At 33.4% G+C, this 20386-nt stretch overlaps 1 protein-coding gene across 3 annotated transcripts; it reads left to right on the forward strand.

Moving 5' to 3' along the window:
* On the forward strand, positions 12417 to 19135 carry LOC109354346 (squamosa promoter-binding-like protein 1). 3 transcript variants are annotated; one of them, XR_002108543.1, is made up of 12 exons: positions 12417 to 12604; positions 12716 to 13575; positions 13791 to 13972; positions 15133 to 15716; positions 15888 to 15962; positions 16052 to 16159; positions 16255 to 16372; positions 16732 to 16873; positions 17031 to 17175; positions 17494 to 18123; positions 18446 to 18944; positions 18986 to 19135. XR_002108543.1 is itself a non-coding variant. In XM_019596786.1 (11 exons), the coding sequence occupies exons 2-11, from the start codon at positions 12974 to 12976 to the stop codon at positions 18887 to 18889; spliced, it is 3030 nt and encodes a 1009-aa protein (XP_019452331.1). In that variant the 5' UTR covers positions 12417 to 12604; positions 12716 to 12973; the 3' UTR covers positions 18890 to 19115. The 3 variants fall into 3 exon arrangements, 2 of the variants coding, with proteins under 2 accessions (XP_019452331.1, XP_019452332.1); XM_019596786.1 differs by having other exon boundaries at positions 18446 to 19115; XM_019596787.1 differs by having other exon boundaries at positions 12776 to 13575; positions 18446 to 19115.

Consider the following 20386-nt stretch of genomic DNA (forward strand, 5'->3'; position numbering starts at 1 on the left):
CCTATTCATCATGCATGTGAATTTTAAAAAGACATGTCCTCATTACTTGGATGAACATGTATATCAGAGAAGAGTTTAGGACATGAGCCTCTCTTTCATATGGCTCGTGTGTTTAGAACTATAATCTTTTGTCCTAAAATAATCATGTTTTATGATCTCTAACTAATTAAATTTTATAAAATAATATAAAAATATTATTTAAGTAATATTTTTTAATTGGATGGAGAAATACGTAAAACAAGAATAGATACATATGATCTATATTTATGTGCTTCAAATAAGTAATCATTTCAAATTAATGTGTTTTTGTAAAGAAACTTATTATTTGGTAGTTTGTTTTTGGATAAGTTATGTACCCAAAAATAATTTTTTAGGTAACTTAATATTTGTACAAAAAATATGAAAGTACATATACTCCAATTATTATAATTTATAAGAGTTTATTTTTATGTATTGAATGTAGTTTTCTTATCCACACAATTAATTATATATCATATGATGTATATCTTGCTTATAATTAAGTTGATTATTATGAGATTATAAAAGTAAAATATTTTTAGACAGTGTATGATTGGTTAATACTTAATAGTATAAATAAATTATATTAGTAATATATTATAAGTAAGATAAAATAGACTGACAATGTAAGAAATTTTTTACTATGAATGTATTATTCATAGTTTATGTTTTACAATTTATTAACTCTTAAATAAAAGTGATATGCATGAATAATAGATATTATTAAAATGTGATGTTTTTTAAAACAATATTGAATTCTATCTATTATTGAATCCTTATTGTAGTTAAAATATGTGGTAGGCGTAGAAATACTAAGTGGGTGAATTAGTGCAAAACCTTCCAATAATTATAAACTCTTTCTTTTTTTAATTATTAAGTAAAAATCCACTTTTTAACTCGCTCCATTCGGAATAAAAGAAGGGGGAGTAGAATTATTATTTTCATAGTTTAATTGCATTTCAATAAAAAGAATGAAAGAAAAAAATAGTAAGTGCTGAGAGGAAAGCTCGTGTGAATAACATTAGTGATGATTTTTCCGTCGTTAATTTAATATACATTTAAACAAGTTGCATGTTAACAACATTTATAAGCATTACTAAATTCCTAGAGAGCAAATTGATTTATACAATTTCATTGACAACTTTAATGGTAAATATATTCTTTTCTATCTACATTGTTTTCATTTTCCATCATAACAAATAATTAAAAATCATTATATTTTCCAATCATTTTTCTTCATCTTTTCTTTTATCAACCAAACATAATGTTACTAGAGATTTGTAAAACAAATAGTATGAATGTGTCATACATTAAAACATCAAAGAAGAAAAGTAACATAAACATTGTCACTTTATAAGCTTAGCAAGACTAACAAGTTGTTGGTTTACTGTTATAAGGTTTTGTTAGATTCTTAGAAAGACTAAAAAGTTAATGGTTTGATTCATGTGAGTATGAATGGTAATGGGTACTCAGATTCGTGGGTAACCTCCGGTAATACTGACAACAGGTCGATCCAGATCTATGTTTTTGGGCTCATGGGTAGTTAGGACCGAAGATTTTGAAATTCACTACTGAAAAGTCTGAGTAATGATATATCCAGACCTACGAATACCAAGACCTACAATTCCTACACCTCTATATATAGTAACATGAGTGAACATATTATCTGTCGTAATTATGATGTTATGTTGTTAAACAGTGATATTATTTTTGTTAACTCATGAGTGTGATGTAATGTTATGTTGAAGGTGAAGTCTTAGAAATTAAATATATTTTATTGTCTTATTTTAAATTATGTTTTTTTAGTAGAGATTTATATTTAAGTGATACTTTAAAGTTATGCACTTCTACTTTAATTACGTTTATTAGTTATGTTGATTAATTATTATCATTTTTTTTTCTTATTTCAGTTGTATAAAAACACGCGTGGTTATAGGAAACATATGCACCAATGTATAAGTTGTTTGCAATTCTTTAAATATTTTCTAGATTTTTTGGTATTTGTGGATCTGATGAGTACCCAAGGACCTGTGGGTAGCAGTCTAGCACACCCAGCTAATACCTGTTCGGATCTAGGTCCAAAAATGGCATTACAACGAGGGCTCGAGTACCCATTGTCATCTCTACCTATGAGCAACACTTGTTAAGGAGAACGATTACGTACCTTAGAATGAATTAGTTTATTATCTATATGGTGAATAATATCTTTCGTAACACAAAAAATATGATTAAGTTTTTAATAAGGCATCCAAATTTGAAATAGAATTGTACAAAACCAATGGAAGTCCATGATGTAGAATGAGATCGGATTCCTTCTAGTCTAGGATGGAAGTAGTTGTCATTAGCGACTATAGTATAGTAGAAGAAACAACTAAAGAATAAGTAGAATAATATGATGAGAAAAATTGCAATGTTAAATCGGAAAAAGAAGTCAATATATAGATAATTATAACATTAAGGATATAATTTAAGGATAAATCAAATACCCAATAGATTATAAATTTATCTTTTAAATATTAATTTAAATTAAAAAATTTGTAGAAGATATAAAATAAAATATAAATTAGGCATTTATATTCCTGAAAAAGAAAAAAACTTTAAACTTATAATACAATATAGATTTTCGATAAAGTGGCATATATTGTTGAACCGTGATTCCAACAATGAAGAAAGCAATGAAGAGACATAGCTTAGTATTAGTTTAAACTGATTTTTCCAACTTTCCTTTTTTGGCATGAACTAGCCGTGATGGCAGTTTTCTGTTTTTGCAGTTTTTCCTTTTTAGAAAAGTTTTGTCTCATCTTCGTTTTCTGTTGTAAATCTTTGCTATAAATCTCTAGTTCTCTTCCTATTGAGAATCAAGAATGATAGTAAAGTTTTCTGAGGTATATTCATATTAAAAAGGTTCTCATATCTCTTTATTCTTGCCTTCTTCTTCTTTGATTCAAGGTGAAAGGTGGTAATGTTCTTCACCTTCACTCATTTTTTTCCATCAAAAGAGTTCATGTCTATGTCATCTTCTTAAGATGGTATCATAGCTTTAAAGCTCTGCTCCGCTCCTATATTCTTTCACATCTTTTTTTTCAAACAGAGGATCTTGTTCACACCCTATTTGATCAAAAGCTTTTGTTCAAGATTCATCTTCAATTGCTTCCAATGTTTTGAGTGATCCATCTAGTCCTTACTTCATACACCCCAATGAGAACCTTGGTTCTGCCATTGTGTCTAAATCCTTGAAAGGAGGAAACTATCATTCTTGGTCAAAAGCCATGGAAATGGTACTAAAAACCAAGAATAAACTCCAATTCATTGATGATAGTTTGCCAAAACCCTCTATTGGTGACCCTTTGTTTGCAACCTGGGACATATGCAATACCTTGGTTTTGTCATGGATCAATCAATCTGTAGACCCATCTATAGCTAAGAGTGTTCTTTGGCTTGAAACAAATTTTGAAATATGGAATGACCTTAAGGAAAGGTACTACCAGGTAAGGGTGTTCGCGGTCCATTTGGATCGGTTTTTAAGCAAAAAATCATCCGATCCAAACGCGTAATTAGTATGCGGTCTGGTCCGGTCCATTTATATTAAGATGTCCGATCCAATCCGGTCCAAATATTATATGCGGTTTCGGTCCGGTTTGGATCGGTCTATTTTTTAGATATAAACATATAAATCCCTTCAATTTTAGCCTACAACACCAACAAGGTAGTAACCAGAACAATGAAGAAATTTTTGATTCTTTTAATAGCAAGATTAGAAACATCAATATTCATATTGTTACGACAGTTTATATGTGTTTTTGTTGTGCTTAACTTACTGCTTAATGGTTATGTGATATATTTTAGTTAACTTAATAATATCGGTCCGGTCTGGATCGGTCTGGATCCCAGACGTGAAACCGAAGACTGGACCGGACCGATCGGTCCTTAAAAAATAAATCCAATACGATCCAAATACATTCGGTTTTTGCGGTTTCGGTCTACTTTGGATCGGTTTGCGATTTTTGTTTTGGACCGGTCTAGATTTGAACACCCCTACTACCAGGGTGATATCTTTCGCATATATGAGGTGCAAGAAGATCTCTATAGCTTGAAGCAGGGTAACCTTTCAATTGATACCTACTACACTCAGTTAAAACGCCTATGGCAAGAGTTAGACAATTTTAGACCCATCCCAACATGTATGAGTGAATTCAAGTGCAAAACTATTGTGGTTCCTGTTGTAAAGGCATATAGGGAAAATGACTATGTTATAATATTCTTGAAGGGATTGAATGAACAATGCTTTACGGTGAGATCTCAAATCATGCTCATAGAACCCTTACCTGGCATAAATAAAGCATTTTCCCTCCTGGTCCAACAAGAAAGACAACTGAACACTCCCTATGAAGAACCTAGAATTTTGACCAGCAATGCAGAAGAATCCTTTGGCAGAGGAAGAGCTAGAGGAAGGGGATTTTGAGGCTCAACTTCAAGCAACTTAGGAAGAGGAAGGAACTATTTTGGTATAGGGAATAATACAAGGATTTGCACATACTGCAACAAATCTGGGCATACAGTTGATGTTTGCTACAAAAAACATAGATATGCTCCAAGTTTCAAGAACAATAATAATGTCAACAACATTATGAGCAATGAAGAAGATAGTGCCAATACTAGTAGTGATGTTGAACAAAGTCAAAAAGATTCAGGATCAATGCCTTTCTCTCTTGATCAGCAGCAAGCCATCTTCACATTGACGAAGCAAAGTAACACCCAACCTCTGCACATCACTAATCAAGTCAGTTCAAATCCATCAGGTATATAACATACTCCTCATATCTTGTCCATGTCAAAGGATTCGATACTTGACACTGAAGCCACAGATCATATGTGCTACTCAATGTCAAAGTTTCAATCCTTTAAGAAAATAGCTCCCGTTCATGTGAAATTACCCAATGGCAGTGATGTTATTGCTGCTATTTTAGGAACTGTCTTTTTCTCTAATGACTTCTATCTTTCGAATGTTCTTTACATACCTAGATTTAAATTCAATATCATATCAGTTTCTAAACTAACTGTATCTCTTAATTGTGAGTTGGTTTTCTCTAAGATGAAATGTTTAATTCAAGAATGGAATTCCTTGAGGATGATTGGTGCAGCTGAGATTAGGAAATGATCATACATTGTTAATAGTAGTAGTTTGATTAGTAATACTCATTGTATAAGCCAATTCAATACTTACAAAAATGATATATGGCATAAAAGGTTAGGACACTTATCTCATGCTAGATTGATGACTATGTATAAACAATTTCCTTTCATTTCTTTAAAACCATCTACTAATCCTTGTGAGACTTGCTTTTATGCTAAACAAAAGAAGTTGCCATTTCAACAAAGCATTTCTGAATCTTTGAATGTTTTTTATCTTACTCATGTTGATATATGGGATCCTCTATCTGTCCCTTCTATAGGTGGACATAAATATTTTCTAACTATAGTGGATGAGAAATCTAGGCATACTTGGATTTACCTTATGAAACTTAAATCAGAATCTTCTGCATTTTTAAAGGCTTTTGTTAACTTTGTAGAAACACAATTTGGCATTAAAACAAAATGTGTTAGAAGTGATAATGGTCTTGAATTCAAACTCACTGAATTCTATACCTTAAAGGGAATCACACATGAAACCACTTGTGTTAAAACTCTCCAACAAAATAGAATAGTTGAAAGGAAGTACCAATATATCTTGGGGGTAGCTAGATCTCTCCTATTCCAACCCTCTCTTCCAAAGTGTTTTTGGAACTTTGCTGTTAATCATGTTGTATACCTCATTAATAGACAATCTAGTCTTTACCTTTCTCAAAAGTCACCATATCAGATATTGTTTAAGCATGATCCTTATTTGATGATTCTTAAAGTGTTTGGATGCTTAAGTTTTGCCTCTACTCTTGTTAGTCATAGAAAGAAACTAGATCCTACATCTAGAAAATGTATTTTCTTTGGTTATAAGCACGACACAAAAGGATATATGGTTTATGATATAAAGAATAGAGAAACTTTTGTTAGTAGAAATGTAGTCTTTTATGAACATGTCTTTTCCTTCGCCTCTGATTTTTCAAACAACAAAAATGAAAATGAATTTTTCCTACCTACTTATCCTTACATGTCTTGTGATCATTTTCTTGACTACCCTACACAAATTGAGACTGTTGTTGATAGAAATGATATTGACACTGAGTTGATGCAGAATGAAGTTCGAAACCATATTCCATACAATGTTGATAATGAGCATATAGATGAGACATGTCCTCATGATGAGTCTGAGCCTAGTCTTAGAAGATCTACCAGAATTAAAGGACCACTATCACATCTACAAGATTACCATTGTCTCTTATCATTAGAAACACCAACCTTGAATAAACATAGTATTGACTATCATTTCTCTGATTACATGTCCTATAGTAGGCTTTCTAACAGATTCAAACATTTTATCCTAAACATAAACACTCATGTTGAGCCTTACTCCTATGAGGAGGACATAAAACATGAGCAATAAAGATTAGCCATAGATAGTAAACTTAAAGCCCTCAATGAGAACCATACTTGGATCCTCACTAAACTCCCTAAAGATAAGAAAGCTATAGGCTGCAACTGGGTATTTAAGGTTAAGCACAAATCTGATGGAACCATAGACAAATACAAAGTTAGGTTAGTTGCTAAAGGGTATACCCAAACAGCTGGTCTTCATTACCTTGAAACTTTTAGCCCTGTTGTCAAAATGACAACAATCATAACCATGCTAGCTTTATCTGCTATTAACAATTGGTACATCCATCAAATGGATGTCAATACAGCCTTTTTACATGGAGATTTGCTAGAAGAAGTCTACATGAAGGTGCCTTTAGGTCTATCTGTTCAAAATTCAGCATTGGTAGGTGACCTAAAGGCACCAACATATACATGAAGGTGCCTTTTTGTGAGAATAGTCATCAACATATACATGAAGGTGCCTTTTTGTGAGAATAATCAGCATTGGTGAGCAAGCCAGCAGGCAATGGGTACACACAATCCAAGGCTGATTATTCTCTATTTAAAAAATCTATTGATAATAGTTTTACTACAGTTCTTGTATATGTTGATGACTTGATGGTTGCAGGAAACAATTTGAAAAAATCGTTCAACTTAAACCCTTCATGAACAAGCAATTCATCATCAAAGACTTGGGTGAATTGAAGTACTTCCTGGGAATAGAAGTGGCTAGAGCAGCAAGAGGAATCAACATATGCCAAAGAAAATACACAGTGGACCTTTTAAGAGATACTGGACTCCATGGCTCCAAACCTTGCTCAACTCATATGGATCCCAATGCAAAGTTACATGGAAATTGTGGTCATCCCCTCACTGATCCTAGCAAATACATAAGGCTAATTGGAAGGTTGATCTATCTCACTCATACAAGACCTGGCATTTCATATTCAGTAAGTCATTTAAGTCAATTCCTTGCAAATCCCACTGACATGCACTATGGAGCGGGTTTGAGAATTGTCAAATATCTAACAAATGCTCCTGGACAGGGTTTGTTCTTTCCAACCCATAACACAACAAAGCTAATTGGTTTTAGTGATTCAGATTGGGGATCTTGTGTTGGCACTAGGAGGTCAATCACAGGCTTTTGTTTTTTCATTGGTAAAGCCTTAATTTCTTGGAAGAGTAAGAGACAAAAGACAGTGTCTAGATCTTCTGCAGAAGTTGAGTATTGTGCCTTAGCTTTGGCTGATTGTGAAGCAAAGTGGCTAAGTTATCTTCTTCCTGACTTACAAGTTAATCATGTTACTCCAATAATGTTTTACTGTGACAATCAATTCATTCTTCACATAGTTGTCAACCCCGTCTTCAATGAAAGGACAAAGCACATCCAAATTGATTGTCACTCAATCCATGAAAGAGTTCAAGATGGTGAGGTTCATCTCCTTCCGATTTCTACCGAAAATCAATTGGCAGATTGCCTGACCAAAGCTTTACACAAAGGCTCTTTCAATTGATTCATTTGCAAGCTTGGAATGTCAAATGTTCACATTCCAGCTTGTGGGGACATGTTGAACCATGATTCCAACAATGAAGAAAGCAATGAAGAGACATAGCTTAGTGTTAGTTTAAACTGATTTTTCCAACTTTCCTTTTTTGGCATGAACTAGCCGTTATGGCAGTTTTCTGTTTTTGCAGTTTTTCCTTTTTAGGAAAGTTCTGTTTCATCTTCGTTTTCTGTTGTAAATCTTTACTATAAATCTCTAGTTCTCTTCCTATTGAGAATCAAGAATGATAATAAAGTTTTCTAAGGTATATTCATATTAAAAAAGTTCTCATATCTCTTTATTCTTGCCTTCTTCTTCTTTGATTCAAGGTGAAAGATGGTAATGTTCTTCACCTTCACTCATTCTATTTTTCCATCAAAAGAGATCATGTCTACGCCATCTTCTTAAGATATATCAGATTTTTTTAGAAACTAGCACTACTATGATAATATCATGTGGGTTGCCACTATTATTAAACATGTACTAATTCATTGTGCTTTCATGACTCATGGGTAATTTAATTCCGTGGATATCTAGAGAGTATAGTTTTTTTGGTCATCCCTTACTTGAAGCAAACTTGGTTCCTCTTCTGTGTAACCAAAATTAAATTGGTCTAACGTTGGTAGCAGAATTGATAAAGTTCAGAAACTCGTGCAATCAGAAATATGAAGTTCTATTTCCGTCAATGGTCTTTATTTCAGTTTCCAACTATATCTGAATAGTATGCTGTTATATAGTTTGTCATACCAGTAAAAGTAAAATACAAACATTATTGATAATGATAACATATCTTAATTGACATCACATGTGTGGCATGTAACAACATATAAGATATTATTTGAAACATTAGATTTTTTTATTCATCTCTCACATCTTCCCTTGAGTCCTATTAAGTTCATGTGAGACTTTTCTCCAGTAATGGAGAGGGAAGTTACGTGAAAAAAATACAAAATGGAATAACATTTATATCTTTACAAGTTATATTGAAATTACAATTTTATTTTTAAATGTTAAAAAAAAAAACTCATCTCTCCCTCACAGGAGAAAAGTCTCGCTCATTAAGTTCTTGACTAGGGCTTTCCACTGGACCTCAAGATCTGTCTAGGCTTTAAAAAAACCCTTTCCCTGTTAAAATTTAGAAGAAAAAAAACCTTTCCCTGTTAAATAATTTTTTTTGAAGGACCCTGATAAGTTAAATTATTTTAATGTTAAATATAAAATGTCATGCTATCTCGCTTGAGGTCAAGTTGTATGGTGCTAATTATAAGTTAGTTGAATATATTGCTTAGGTTCTTTGTTGAGAGACACATTACAATAATCGTCTAGGTTGTGTTGATGGTCAATCAGTTGTACTAGGAATTTCATTATTTTTGTTTTTTTCCTTTTATATATGGAATATATTCCTATTTGCTTCGCTTTATTGGAGGAATAACTGATAAAAAAATGTTGCAACTTTGATAAGTTTATATACATATTAACCTAAATTTCATATCTCTTTACGCAAGAACCTACTTAATTAAATATTGAGTAAAATGAATTTTCGGTCATTTAACTTTTGTTATGTGAAGTCTGTCCACTACTTTTTTTACAATGAGTTTTGGTCATCTTTATTTAAGCAACATTAGTTTCCTGGTCAAGTTTTTATCCAAAAAACTTTTTGTTATTTTATAATTCAAATCTTAGTCTTTCATTTTTCCCCCCTTTGATCATGGGTATTCTATACAAAATCTTTGGTTAAGTTATAAAAACACTACACCAATTGATAAATATTTTCTATAAAAAATTCTAACATAAAAGAAAGCATACATCTTTTGGGGAAAAAACATAGATGGTGATTTTTTTTTCTACTATTACTTTTATGAAGACTAAAATAATATTTTCACGGATCCGCTTTAGGGCTTGGGCCCAAATAGATACCCTTGCCTTGATACATGATTGATTGGCTTTTTGTTTCCAGAACGCATGTCAAAGTCAACAATGTGGTTGGCCTTATTATTATCTTATTGCTCCAAAATGTTTTCCTTTCTAATACTAAGTACAAACATTGTTTTATAGCATTTGAACTTCACAAATGAAAGGAAAAATATTGATCTCTTTGGCCCGTAAATTTAGCTTTTTTTCTCTAATTTATAAATAAATAAAAACTTGTTTTATTAAAAAACTACTTACGGCTTTTAAATATTTGTTCTTTCTTCCTAAGAATACTTTCCAAAAGTTGCATAGAGTTTATGCAACCATCCCTTAGACGATTGATTGGTTGAAGCACGTTTAGGTGAACCTCAATTGCTTGCAAGTTTATTAAAAAAATTGTTGCGCCTCATACCTTTCTTGATATTCAATATCATACATTACAGATATGAATGCTATACGTAGAAATGAATGTAAAAAATGCTAGATTCTCGTGTTTAAATTACTTAGTAAGCCATAAAAGACTTTTACTTTTTCATGTTGGTAACTGTTAGTATTTTGAGTAGATAAGAAATTAGACCCTCTCGCACGTATTTGTAAGAATCACATAAATGAAAGAATAGTAGACAGAGACGTTGACATATTCAATAGATAAAGGGGTTAGTACTATGAATACAGTCAATCCATGTGAAAGGTGGACAACAATAATAATGACATAACAAAGAGGGATAAAACACCCTAACGGTGTAAAGTATAGATGCAACCGAAACTATGGTTATCATCCTTTTCCAATCAGACTCGGCTAATTGTTTATATGTTTTAAGTTATTGAGTGGCTATCAATATGTTATTAGAACAATAACAATTATAATATCTAATATATTCATAGGCTCAAGACCAATGAAGTTTCTTTAATAAATAATTATAATTGATGCATGTTATAATAAGATGATTGGTCAAGTTTATAACATTGATTTCCATCTATCACTCTAATCCGATGTAATAATATGAAATCTTTTATAATAATATATTTAAAACAAATCTGTAGATAAGTTTTTTATACAAGATATCATCCATCACTCATATATTTTATGTTTAAGAGTTAATAATAATAAACATATTATTAAGAAATAAATGTGTTCTCTTCCGTAGTCATAGTTGGCATGTGGTGATAAGGGAAAACTGTTATAGAGGTACAAAGAATGTGACGTATACTTAACGGAACAGGAACAGTGACCGAGGAACATACAGAGTATTGGCACAAATGAGTGACGTGTATATGATCAACACCTAAGAAACATCACAACACATTACAGAGCACAGTACTAGGAAGAAAAAGAAAGCAAGGGACAAATTTCCTTTGGTTAAATTTTAGTAACCCCATAACGTGAGAACAAGAGACATGCTGTGTGTGCAAACTGGCCCACCACCTTGAAGGTTCTAAATGGTGGGTGTACTGTTCCCGATCCCCACCACCATCTCAGAATTATTATTAGGATAATGATAATGTTTTTCTTTGTTGGTCCAAAAAACTTTTTTAAACCAAAGTTTAGATGCGTGGGTCATGATATTAATCAAGGTTGGATGGAAGCAGTTCTCACCATTTCACATATGATTTATAGAAGTATTTATCCTAATGAGATTATCATTACATCGAAATTTGAACTTTTTGGATTTTGAATTCAGATATTCTCATATGTAACATAATATGACTACCTATCTTAAATTTTCTAGGCTCTAGTTGAAAAGTTAGCATACTTTTTTAATATTTCATATTTACTAGTACTAATCAATAGTCTCCAGTATTTTTTTTTACTACCAAATTTATTTTCTCATCCTATTTGGGTAACGATTAATCACTTTTGGTTCATAGATGTTCATTTCAACAAGTATCACTTTCAAGAATTCAACTCTTAATCATTTGGTCATTCTGAAAATCTAATGAAATCTCACACCATTAGATTAACATCTTATTGATAGTCTCAAGTACTAAGGGCTTAAAAAATGAAAGTTTTGTCATCTATAATAATTCTATCAGACTAAAATGTAATTAAATGATGATAATACTTCATAAGTTGACATTTCTTCATCATATTGCTCTTCACACATATTTTATACTCATTTATTTACAATTTGTTTTATAAAAAATAACAAGGCGTTTGATCATTGCTCATGTGTCAACAAAGTCAATTAGCCAAATAAAAATGATTTTTATACTTCAAGCTCGGGCATTAAGCATGAACCAACTTCACTTTTGAAAAAGGAAATTAGTGAAAACAAATAAACTTTATGACTTTTTCCACTCATTTTCTTAAAAACAAATACAAATTTAGATTAACAAAATTAACGGACAACATTGCTCTTATTATTTCTTTACCATATATGCATAGAATATTAAAGACATGTATAATTGAAGTTCCATATTTATATATCATTATCTTTTGTACTATACCTTCTCCCTTTAAAAAACTCAATCACATTCACTATAATCCTCATCATCAATAACCACAACACTATTTTCTTTCCACCGAATCTGTTTCCCATTTCGCGTGGCGCACTTTCCTCCATTCATTCACCGTCGATCTCATTTCCTTCCTCCTCCACCACTCAATTCTCTGACACCCAGTACGATGTTCTTCATCACTATGTTCTTTAATTTCTTAAATTTTTTATTTTTTTCTTTCCATTTTCTGATAATTTTACTTTCCTTTTTTGTTGTTCTATTTCAAAATATAGGAAGGAAGAACTTTTTAGTGCTTGAGAGTCTAATTACAAGTTTTGGTGGTTGCTTTGTAGTACTTGGCTATGTGGGTTGCTCTTAATTGGAACTATGGTTGTGTTGATGTGCTTTTTCTTGACTCTTTGGGAACAATTCAAGCTAATTAACTGTGATTTGTGCTGTTAATTTCTCTGATTTGGTATTGGTACCAGTTAATTGTGTGATTAGGAGTATTTGGATTAAGATTTGGAGTTTTAGGTTGTTTATTTGTTACCATGGAAGCTAGATTTGGAACAGAAGCTTATCATTTTTATGGTGTGGGTTCTTCCACTGATTTGAGGAGTTTGGGGAAGAGATCCACAGAGTGGGATTTGAATGAGTGGAGATGGGATGGTGATCTGTTTTTAGCTAGCCGGTTGAATCCGGGGGTAGCTAGTGGTGTTGGTCAGAAATTTTTCCCTCTCGGGTCCGGAATCGCCAAGACTGGGGGTCCTGGTCCCACCAACAGTTCTTCTTCGTGTTCCGAGGAAGCAGATCTTGAGAATAGAAAAGGGAACAAGGAAGGGGAGAGGAAAAGGAGGGTAATTGTGCTTGAGGATGATGGATTGAATGAAGAAGTGGGTACCCTTAGCTTAAAGCTTGGTGGCCATGGAGAACCGTATAGGGAGATTGCGAGCTGGGATGGTGTCAATGGGAAGAAAAGCAGAGTGGCTGGAGGAACTTCGAATCGAGCTGTTTGTCAGGTGGAGGACTGTGGTGCAGATCTGACCAAAGCTAAAGATTATCACCGGCGTCATAAAGTTTGTGAAGTTCACTCCAAGGCTACTAAGGCACTTGTGGGAAATGCAATGCAGAGGTTCTGTCAACAATGTAGTAGGTAATTTCATGATCTTGGTTGCTTTAGATTCTTAATGTAGTTGACCAGAAAGAATTTGTTTCTATGTTTTCTGTGTATAAATGAAATAATCGTATTAACTATACTACCATGATTAACAAGATCAACGAAAAATGGAAATTATATCTGAATACCTAAAAATATCACTTAAAGTTTAAAGCGCTCTATTTCATGACATTCTTTTACTCCATCAACAGGTTTCACTTGCTTCAAGAGTTTGATGAAGGAAAGAGAAGTTGTCGAAGACGTTTGGCAGGCCATAATAAACGTAGAAGGAAAACAAATCAGGAAGCTGCTCCGAATGGAAGTACACTCAATGATGATCAGACTAGCAGTTATCTATTGATAAGTTTATTGAAGATACTTTCAAATATGCATAGTAAGTATTTTGTTACATATTAACCTTGCAAGTAGACCCCAGAGGATTTGGTCTGCTTGATTATTTTATATGACACTGATTGATGCATGTACCTCTTGTTTGAAAAGCGAAAAGCATGCTCTTAATCTAACTATTTATTACTATACATAACAGTTGCAGGAAGGTAGTTTTTGTCAATTGCAAATATGGTTTATGGAAAGTGTATTTTGTCAAAGATATAATTATATATCGGGGAAGATATGTTAACCATGGTAGTCTGAATCACATAAATTGTGATTCAGTTGATGTGATTCATGGAATAAATATTCTTCTACTTATTTATCAGATCTAAGATCCATTTTCTCTCTCCCCTGAATGACTACCCCTCTCCAGTCCTTGCCCTTTGTTACATGGTTTTCACTCCTAATTATTGTTCCGGCCCAGCCTTAACTACCTTAAGGCCTAGTATCCTATCAGATACATTGCCTAGTCATTGAAGCCTCATCCTGAGAGTGGACCCTGTTCAATGAATTTCAAACTCGAGCGAACTTGCTGGTGCCTTGCAAATTTATCCCAAAGCTTTTACTTTTGCTACTCATGACTAACTTTTACTTGTAGTGCATAAAATTCATTATATGTGCTTTAACCTTGCTGTAAATAAAAATCTAAGTTAGCCCTCTGATCTATTTGCCTCTACCTGCTGGTTATTTGTGCTTTTCTAAATTGGCATCTTTGTTCATTCACCAGCCTGCTAGGTTTTAGTCTTTTGTTAATAGGCTGATTATTTTCATGGCTGGTTAATTAAATGCACTGTGCCTCTGCCTCCAGTGTTAAATGGAAAATCCTTGTGGTAACAAGTTATTTTGTCAAAAGATTTGTCACCATATGATATTTTGAGTACATATAATAGTCCAGTATATTTATGCCAGATTGTTAATTAAGCATCAGATTTGAGGAACTTTGATGGGATTAATATAATTAATTGAACTTTATAAATCCCTCCTATTATTGATATATTGATGGGGTACTTGTTTCTTGAAGCATATGGTGAGAATGATGCTTGGGAATTTTGATGACATCTAATTTTGTTTGTTTAGAGAGAATCTTCAATGTCTTTTTGTATGTTTGCTATGACTGAGGATTTTTGGGGATGGATAATTGACGCTTTTAATAAATTACAGCTGACAGGTCGGATCGGGCTACTGATCAGGATATGCTAACTCATCTTCTGAGGAGTCTTGCTAGTCCAAATGGTGAACAAGGGGGAAAGAACTTGTCTAACCTTCTGCGGGAACCAGAGAATTTGTTGAAAGAAGGGGGTTCATCTGGGAAGTCAGAGATGGTTTCAACTTTATTCTCTAATGGTTCTCAAGGCTCTCCAACTGCTATAACACAACATCAAATAGTATCTACGAGTAAAATGCAACAAGTGATGCATACACATGCTGCTAGGGTTACTGATCATCAAACTATATCTTCTACAAAGCCCAGCATTACAAACAGTCCTCCAGCTTACTCAGAAGCCAGGGACAGTTCTGCTGGACAGGTCAAGATGAACAATTTTGATTTGAATGACGTATATATTGACTCAGATGACGGCACAGAAGATCTAGAAAGATTGCCCGTCTCTACAAATCACGGGACTAACTCTCTTGACTACCCATGGGTACAACAAGATTCTCATCAGTCAAGTCCACCCCAAATAAGTAGAAATTCAGATTCTGCATCTGCCCAGTCCCCTTCTAGTTCTAGTGGTGAAGGACAGGTATTTTTGTTTTGCTGCATTATTTTGAATTGGCTAGTCTACTTGTGCTTTCCTAGACAGTGATTGGACTTAAATGCAAGCGAACAACTCAAAATCAATAAATATTGGATTAGATTTATTATATATTGATATTGTCATAATTTAACTTTACTTTTTTGTTTCCGCCATCAGAGCCGCACTGATCGAATTGTTTTTAAACTCTTTGGTAAAGAGCCAAATGACTTTCCTCTTGTACTTAGAGCCCAGGTACTTTAAGCTCTCTAACACAGCTAAGAGTAACTGATTTTCATTTCTTTCTTTTGAAATTTAATCACACTGAGGGTTTCAATTGCCAGATTCTTGACTGGTTATCCCACAGTCCTACTGATATTGAAAGCTACATACGGCCTGGCTGTATCGTTTTGACCATTTATCTGCGTCAGGATGAGGCTGTGTGGGATGAAGTAAGCTATTTCCTTCTAAAACTATTAAATTGTAACCTGTGTGGTTCTGTTCACGGGGACACTTGACCTTACATGACTTCGTTGCTTTTTTGCAGCTTTGCTACAATCTGACTTCCAGCTTGAAAAGGCTGCTGGATGTCTCCGAGGATACTTTTTGGAGAAGTGGATGGGTTCACATCAGGGTGCAGCATCAGATAGCCTTCATTTCCAATGGTGTATTTTCATGTCCTTAATGTTGTTATAGGGTTCAAGATAATAGGAGTCAGAAATTTATTTTAGCAATCAATTGGGTCCATAAATAAGTACATTAACTAGTTAAAAGTTTGAAGTCTTTGCCGTGACAACGTGTCTATGCCAAAGACTTGTTTCTACATCTAATTTGTGTCTTCGCCAGATATATAACTTTAGTTGACGGGGTGAACTGAACATCAGTGTATTTTTTATTAGGCTTCTAGTGTTGTCTACACTGTTGTTATTGTTACTATGGCTTGCGTATGAAGTAACTATATCATTCAGAATTAATAGTATTTATTTATTTGACGGGGTATCATTCTGCAATTTTTTGTGCTCAGGTCAAGTTGTCATAGATAAATCCCTACCTTTCAGAAGTAACAATTATAGCAAGATTTTGAGTGTCAGTCCAATTGCTGTACCGGCATCGAGGAAAGCTCAATTTTCAGTTAAGGGTGTGAACTTGATATGCCCTGCCACTAGGTAATCTCTATTGCTCTGAATTATGAATCATTTGCTTGTTGGTATATAAATACAAACTTTAAAGAGATACTTGGACCACTCTAGCTCCATGATTTTGTTTAAATGTATGCATTTTGTTTTTGGGCTAGTATGTTATATGACCCTTAAACCTACTCAGGTTAATATGTGCTTTAGAAGGGAATTATCTTGTTTGTGAAGATGCTCATGAGTCAATGGATCGACACTCCAAGGAGCTTGATGAGATCCAGTGCATCAAGTTTTCATGTTCTGTCCCTGTGATGAATGGAAGAGGATTTATTGAGGTACAATTTATTTGCTCTCACAAAATTATCAACCGAGAAAAGTAGAGAGAGAATAAAGGGTAGTTGTTTTCATCGAAGGGGATATAAGCAATTTACTCAAATTTTCCTATTTTACTTTTGTGGATACAATTCCGTGCACACCGATTACTGTTGATTGTTAGCAATACTGTAACTCAAAAGTTGTATAATCCAAATTTTATTGAAATTTGTATGCATCCATTTACAATTTTGCCATACTTCTAATTGAAAATGAGCAATCCTGCACCTAATGCTATGTGACTGAGCTTATGTTTTTTTACCTTTTTTCCAATTTACCAGATTGAGGACCAGGGTTTGAGTAGCAGCTTTTTTCCTTTTATAGTAGTTGAGGAGGATGTTTGCTCTGAAATCTGTGTGCTTGAGCCTCTACTAGACTTGAGTGAAACTGATCTAGATATTGATGGAACTGGAAAAATTGAAGCCAAAAGTCAAGCCTTGGATTTCATTCATGAAATGGGTTGGCTTCTTCACAGAAACCAATTGAAATCTAGGATGGTTCACTTGAACTCTAGTGCAGAACTCTTTCCATTAAATCGTTTCAAGTGGCTCATGGAGTTTTCTATGGACCATGATTGGTGTGCCGTGGTGAGAAAGCTATTGAACCTGCTGTTTGATGGAACTGTGAATTCAGGAGATCACCCTTCCCTGTATCTTGCACTTACAGAGATGGCCCTCCTTCACAGAGCTGTAAGGAGAAATAGCAAGCAGTTAGTGGATCTGCTTTTGAGATATGTTCCTGATAATGTCTCTGATAAACTAGGAACTGAAGACAAGGCACTAGTTGAAGAGAACAAGAGCTTGTTTAGACCTGATGTTGCTGGTCCCGCTGGTTTGACACCCCTCCATATAGCAGCTGGGAAAGATGGTTCTGAGGATGTACTGGATGCTTTAACTAATGATCCTTGCATGGTAAAAATATCGTTATTTTAAATAACATCACTCTGAGAATAGATTTCCTCTAACATGTCGAGTTTTTCTTCTTGTTTTTCATCAATACATCTTCACTATTAGGTTGTCGACTTCATTTGTTTGGTATTGTACCTGGGTATTTTGAGAATGATCTAAATGATGAACCCTGACCCCTGGTATATGGGAATAAAAAGTATTGCTTCTAAGTTACTTTCTTATATTGTCTGGTTGGAAATCTTGTACATGGGAAAACAGTTGAGCGTCATGTTTTCAGTTTAGTCTTGCATTAGTTTTTTATAGTGAGATGTTTTTTTTAATGCAGGTGGGAATTGAAGCGTGGAAGAATGCTCGTGACAGCACAGGCTCCACGCCTGAGGATTATGCACGCTTACGTGGCCATTACACTTACATTCACTTAGTGCAGAAGAAAATTAATAAGAGACAAGGATCATCTCATGTGGTGGTTGAGATTCCCAGCAATGTGACAGAAAGCACTACAAACCAGAAGCAAAATGAGTCATCCACTACCTTCGAGATCGGAAAGGCTGTTGTAAAACGCGGCCAAGGTATCTGCAAAGCTTGTGATACTAAATTGTCTTGTAGAACTGCAGTAGGCAGGTCTTTTGTATATAGACCTGCAATGCTCTCAATGGTGGCCATAGCAGCAGTCTGTGTCTGTGTGGCCCTTCTGTTTAAGAGCTCGCCGGTCGTTTTATATGTATTCCAACCCTTCAGGTGGGAGTCATTGGAATTCGGTACATGCTAAGGTTCATTAACTTCAAGCTTAAATAAAACTTGATAGGTAATAATATAAGGATGCATTTATATACTGAATGACTGAGATTTCCTGTAGGATTAGTTCTTTGTATTGGCTAAATTGTGTAATATTATTTACATATGTATTATCCTTCAATGGACTTCCTTGTGTTATGTATTGGATATTGACTCTTCTAAAACTCTATTTTTGTAGAATCCTTTATATTTCAGTGTAATAATTGTATGAGAATATTAAGTCTTGTCTTTGAAAGTATTATTTTGACATGTATTTTTATGACTGTTTATAAGTAATGTAAAGGATATTTTGTCCTTAAAGGGGGCACTGTATAGCACAAATTTGATCTGGTTTTACGGTGCAACAAAATGAACTGATAATTGTACTATAGGTATCTTTGTGGCTTGTGCTTTATAAACTGCAACTCAATTTATTAGTGATTTTAAATTGAAAGCAATTATATTCAAATGTTTTGTTTAAAATTATTGAATTAGATTAGTGTTTACAATGATTTTTGCTATGTCAGTGAGTGGTGGGGGCAGTCTATGTTCCAAGTTAATTGAAGAACCAAATGAACTTAGGGATACCTGATTGATTTTTTTGGGAACATTAGAGTAAGAAAAATAATATCTAATTTATTAATGATTGATTTATGTATTCTTCATTTAATGTTTGCAATTATTGATTAGAGACTGGAGTTATATTTGTCCTATTTATTTATTAACATGATTTGATTTATTTTTCCTTCAGCATATTGCATTTACTACAGTTATAATATTGGTTTGCTATTTACAATTTGAAGATACATGACTGGTCGAGTTATTTCAAATTCTTCTACTTGTTTTAATAAAATTACGAATAGATACCGAAGAAGAAAAGAAATGAAATAATACGAAGAACGATTGATAATTAAAGAACTTTTTAGCGTGTGGCCTAATAACCTCATTATTAAATTTTAAAAGTAAAGTTTCATTTCAAATAACTTTTGGAAAGTAGGAAACTTAATTTTCGCATTTGAAAAATCATTGATGGAGAAATATGTTGACAGACTAAATTAACAGGAGAATATAACAGCATGGAAAGGGCAGTCAAGTGATGGTGTCACGGCAAATGTTGCTAGGATTAGGGGTCACAAAAAACTCGTACTCGCAGAAAAAACTAGTACGGGTACCGGTCACAAACTGGTACCCATTGATTTTACAAATGAGTTTTTTTTTAAAATAGTCATAAGACATATGGACAGGTACGAGTATTATGGTACCCGTACCTGTAGATACCGGTTATTTATATAATTAATATATTATATTTAATTAAAATAAAAAATATTATCCTAACATTTATTACACTATGTATATTTTTTCTTTTAGTTTGTTTACATCTTTTATTGATTTGGTGGTGAAACACCCTACAAATATTATTATATGTGTAGAAACACACATGTCTTGCAAAGAAAATATATTTTTTTTTGTTAATGAAATAAGAACAACAAAT

The sequence above is a fragment of the Lupinus angustifolius genome, chromosome LG08, assembly GCF_001865875.1.
Source record: "Lupinus angustifolius cultivar Tanjil chromosome LG08, LupAngTanjil_v1.0, whole genome shotgun sequence".
NCBI lineage: Eukaryota > Viridiplantae > Streptophyta > Magnoliopsida > Fabales > Fabaceae > Lupinus > Lupinus angustifolius.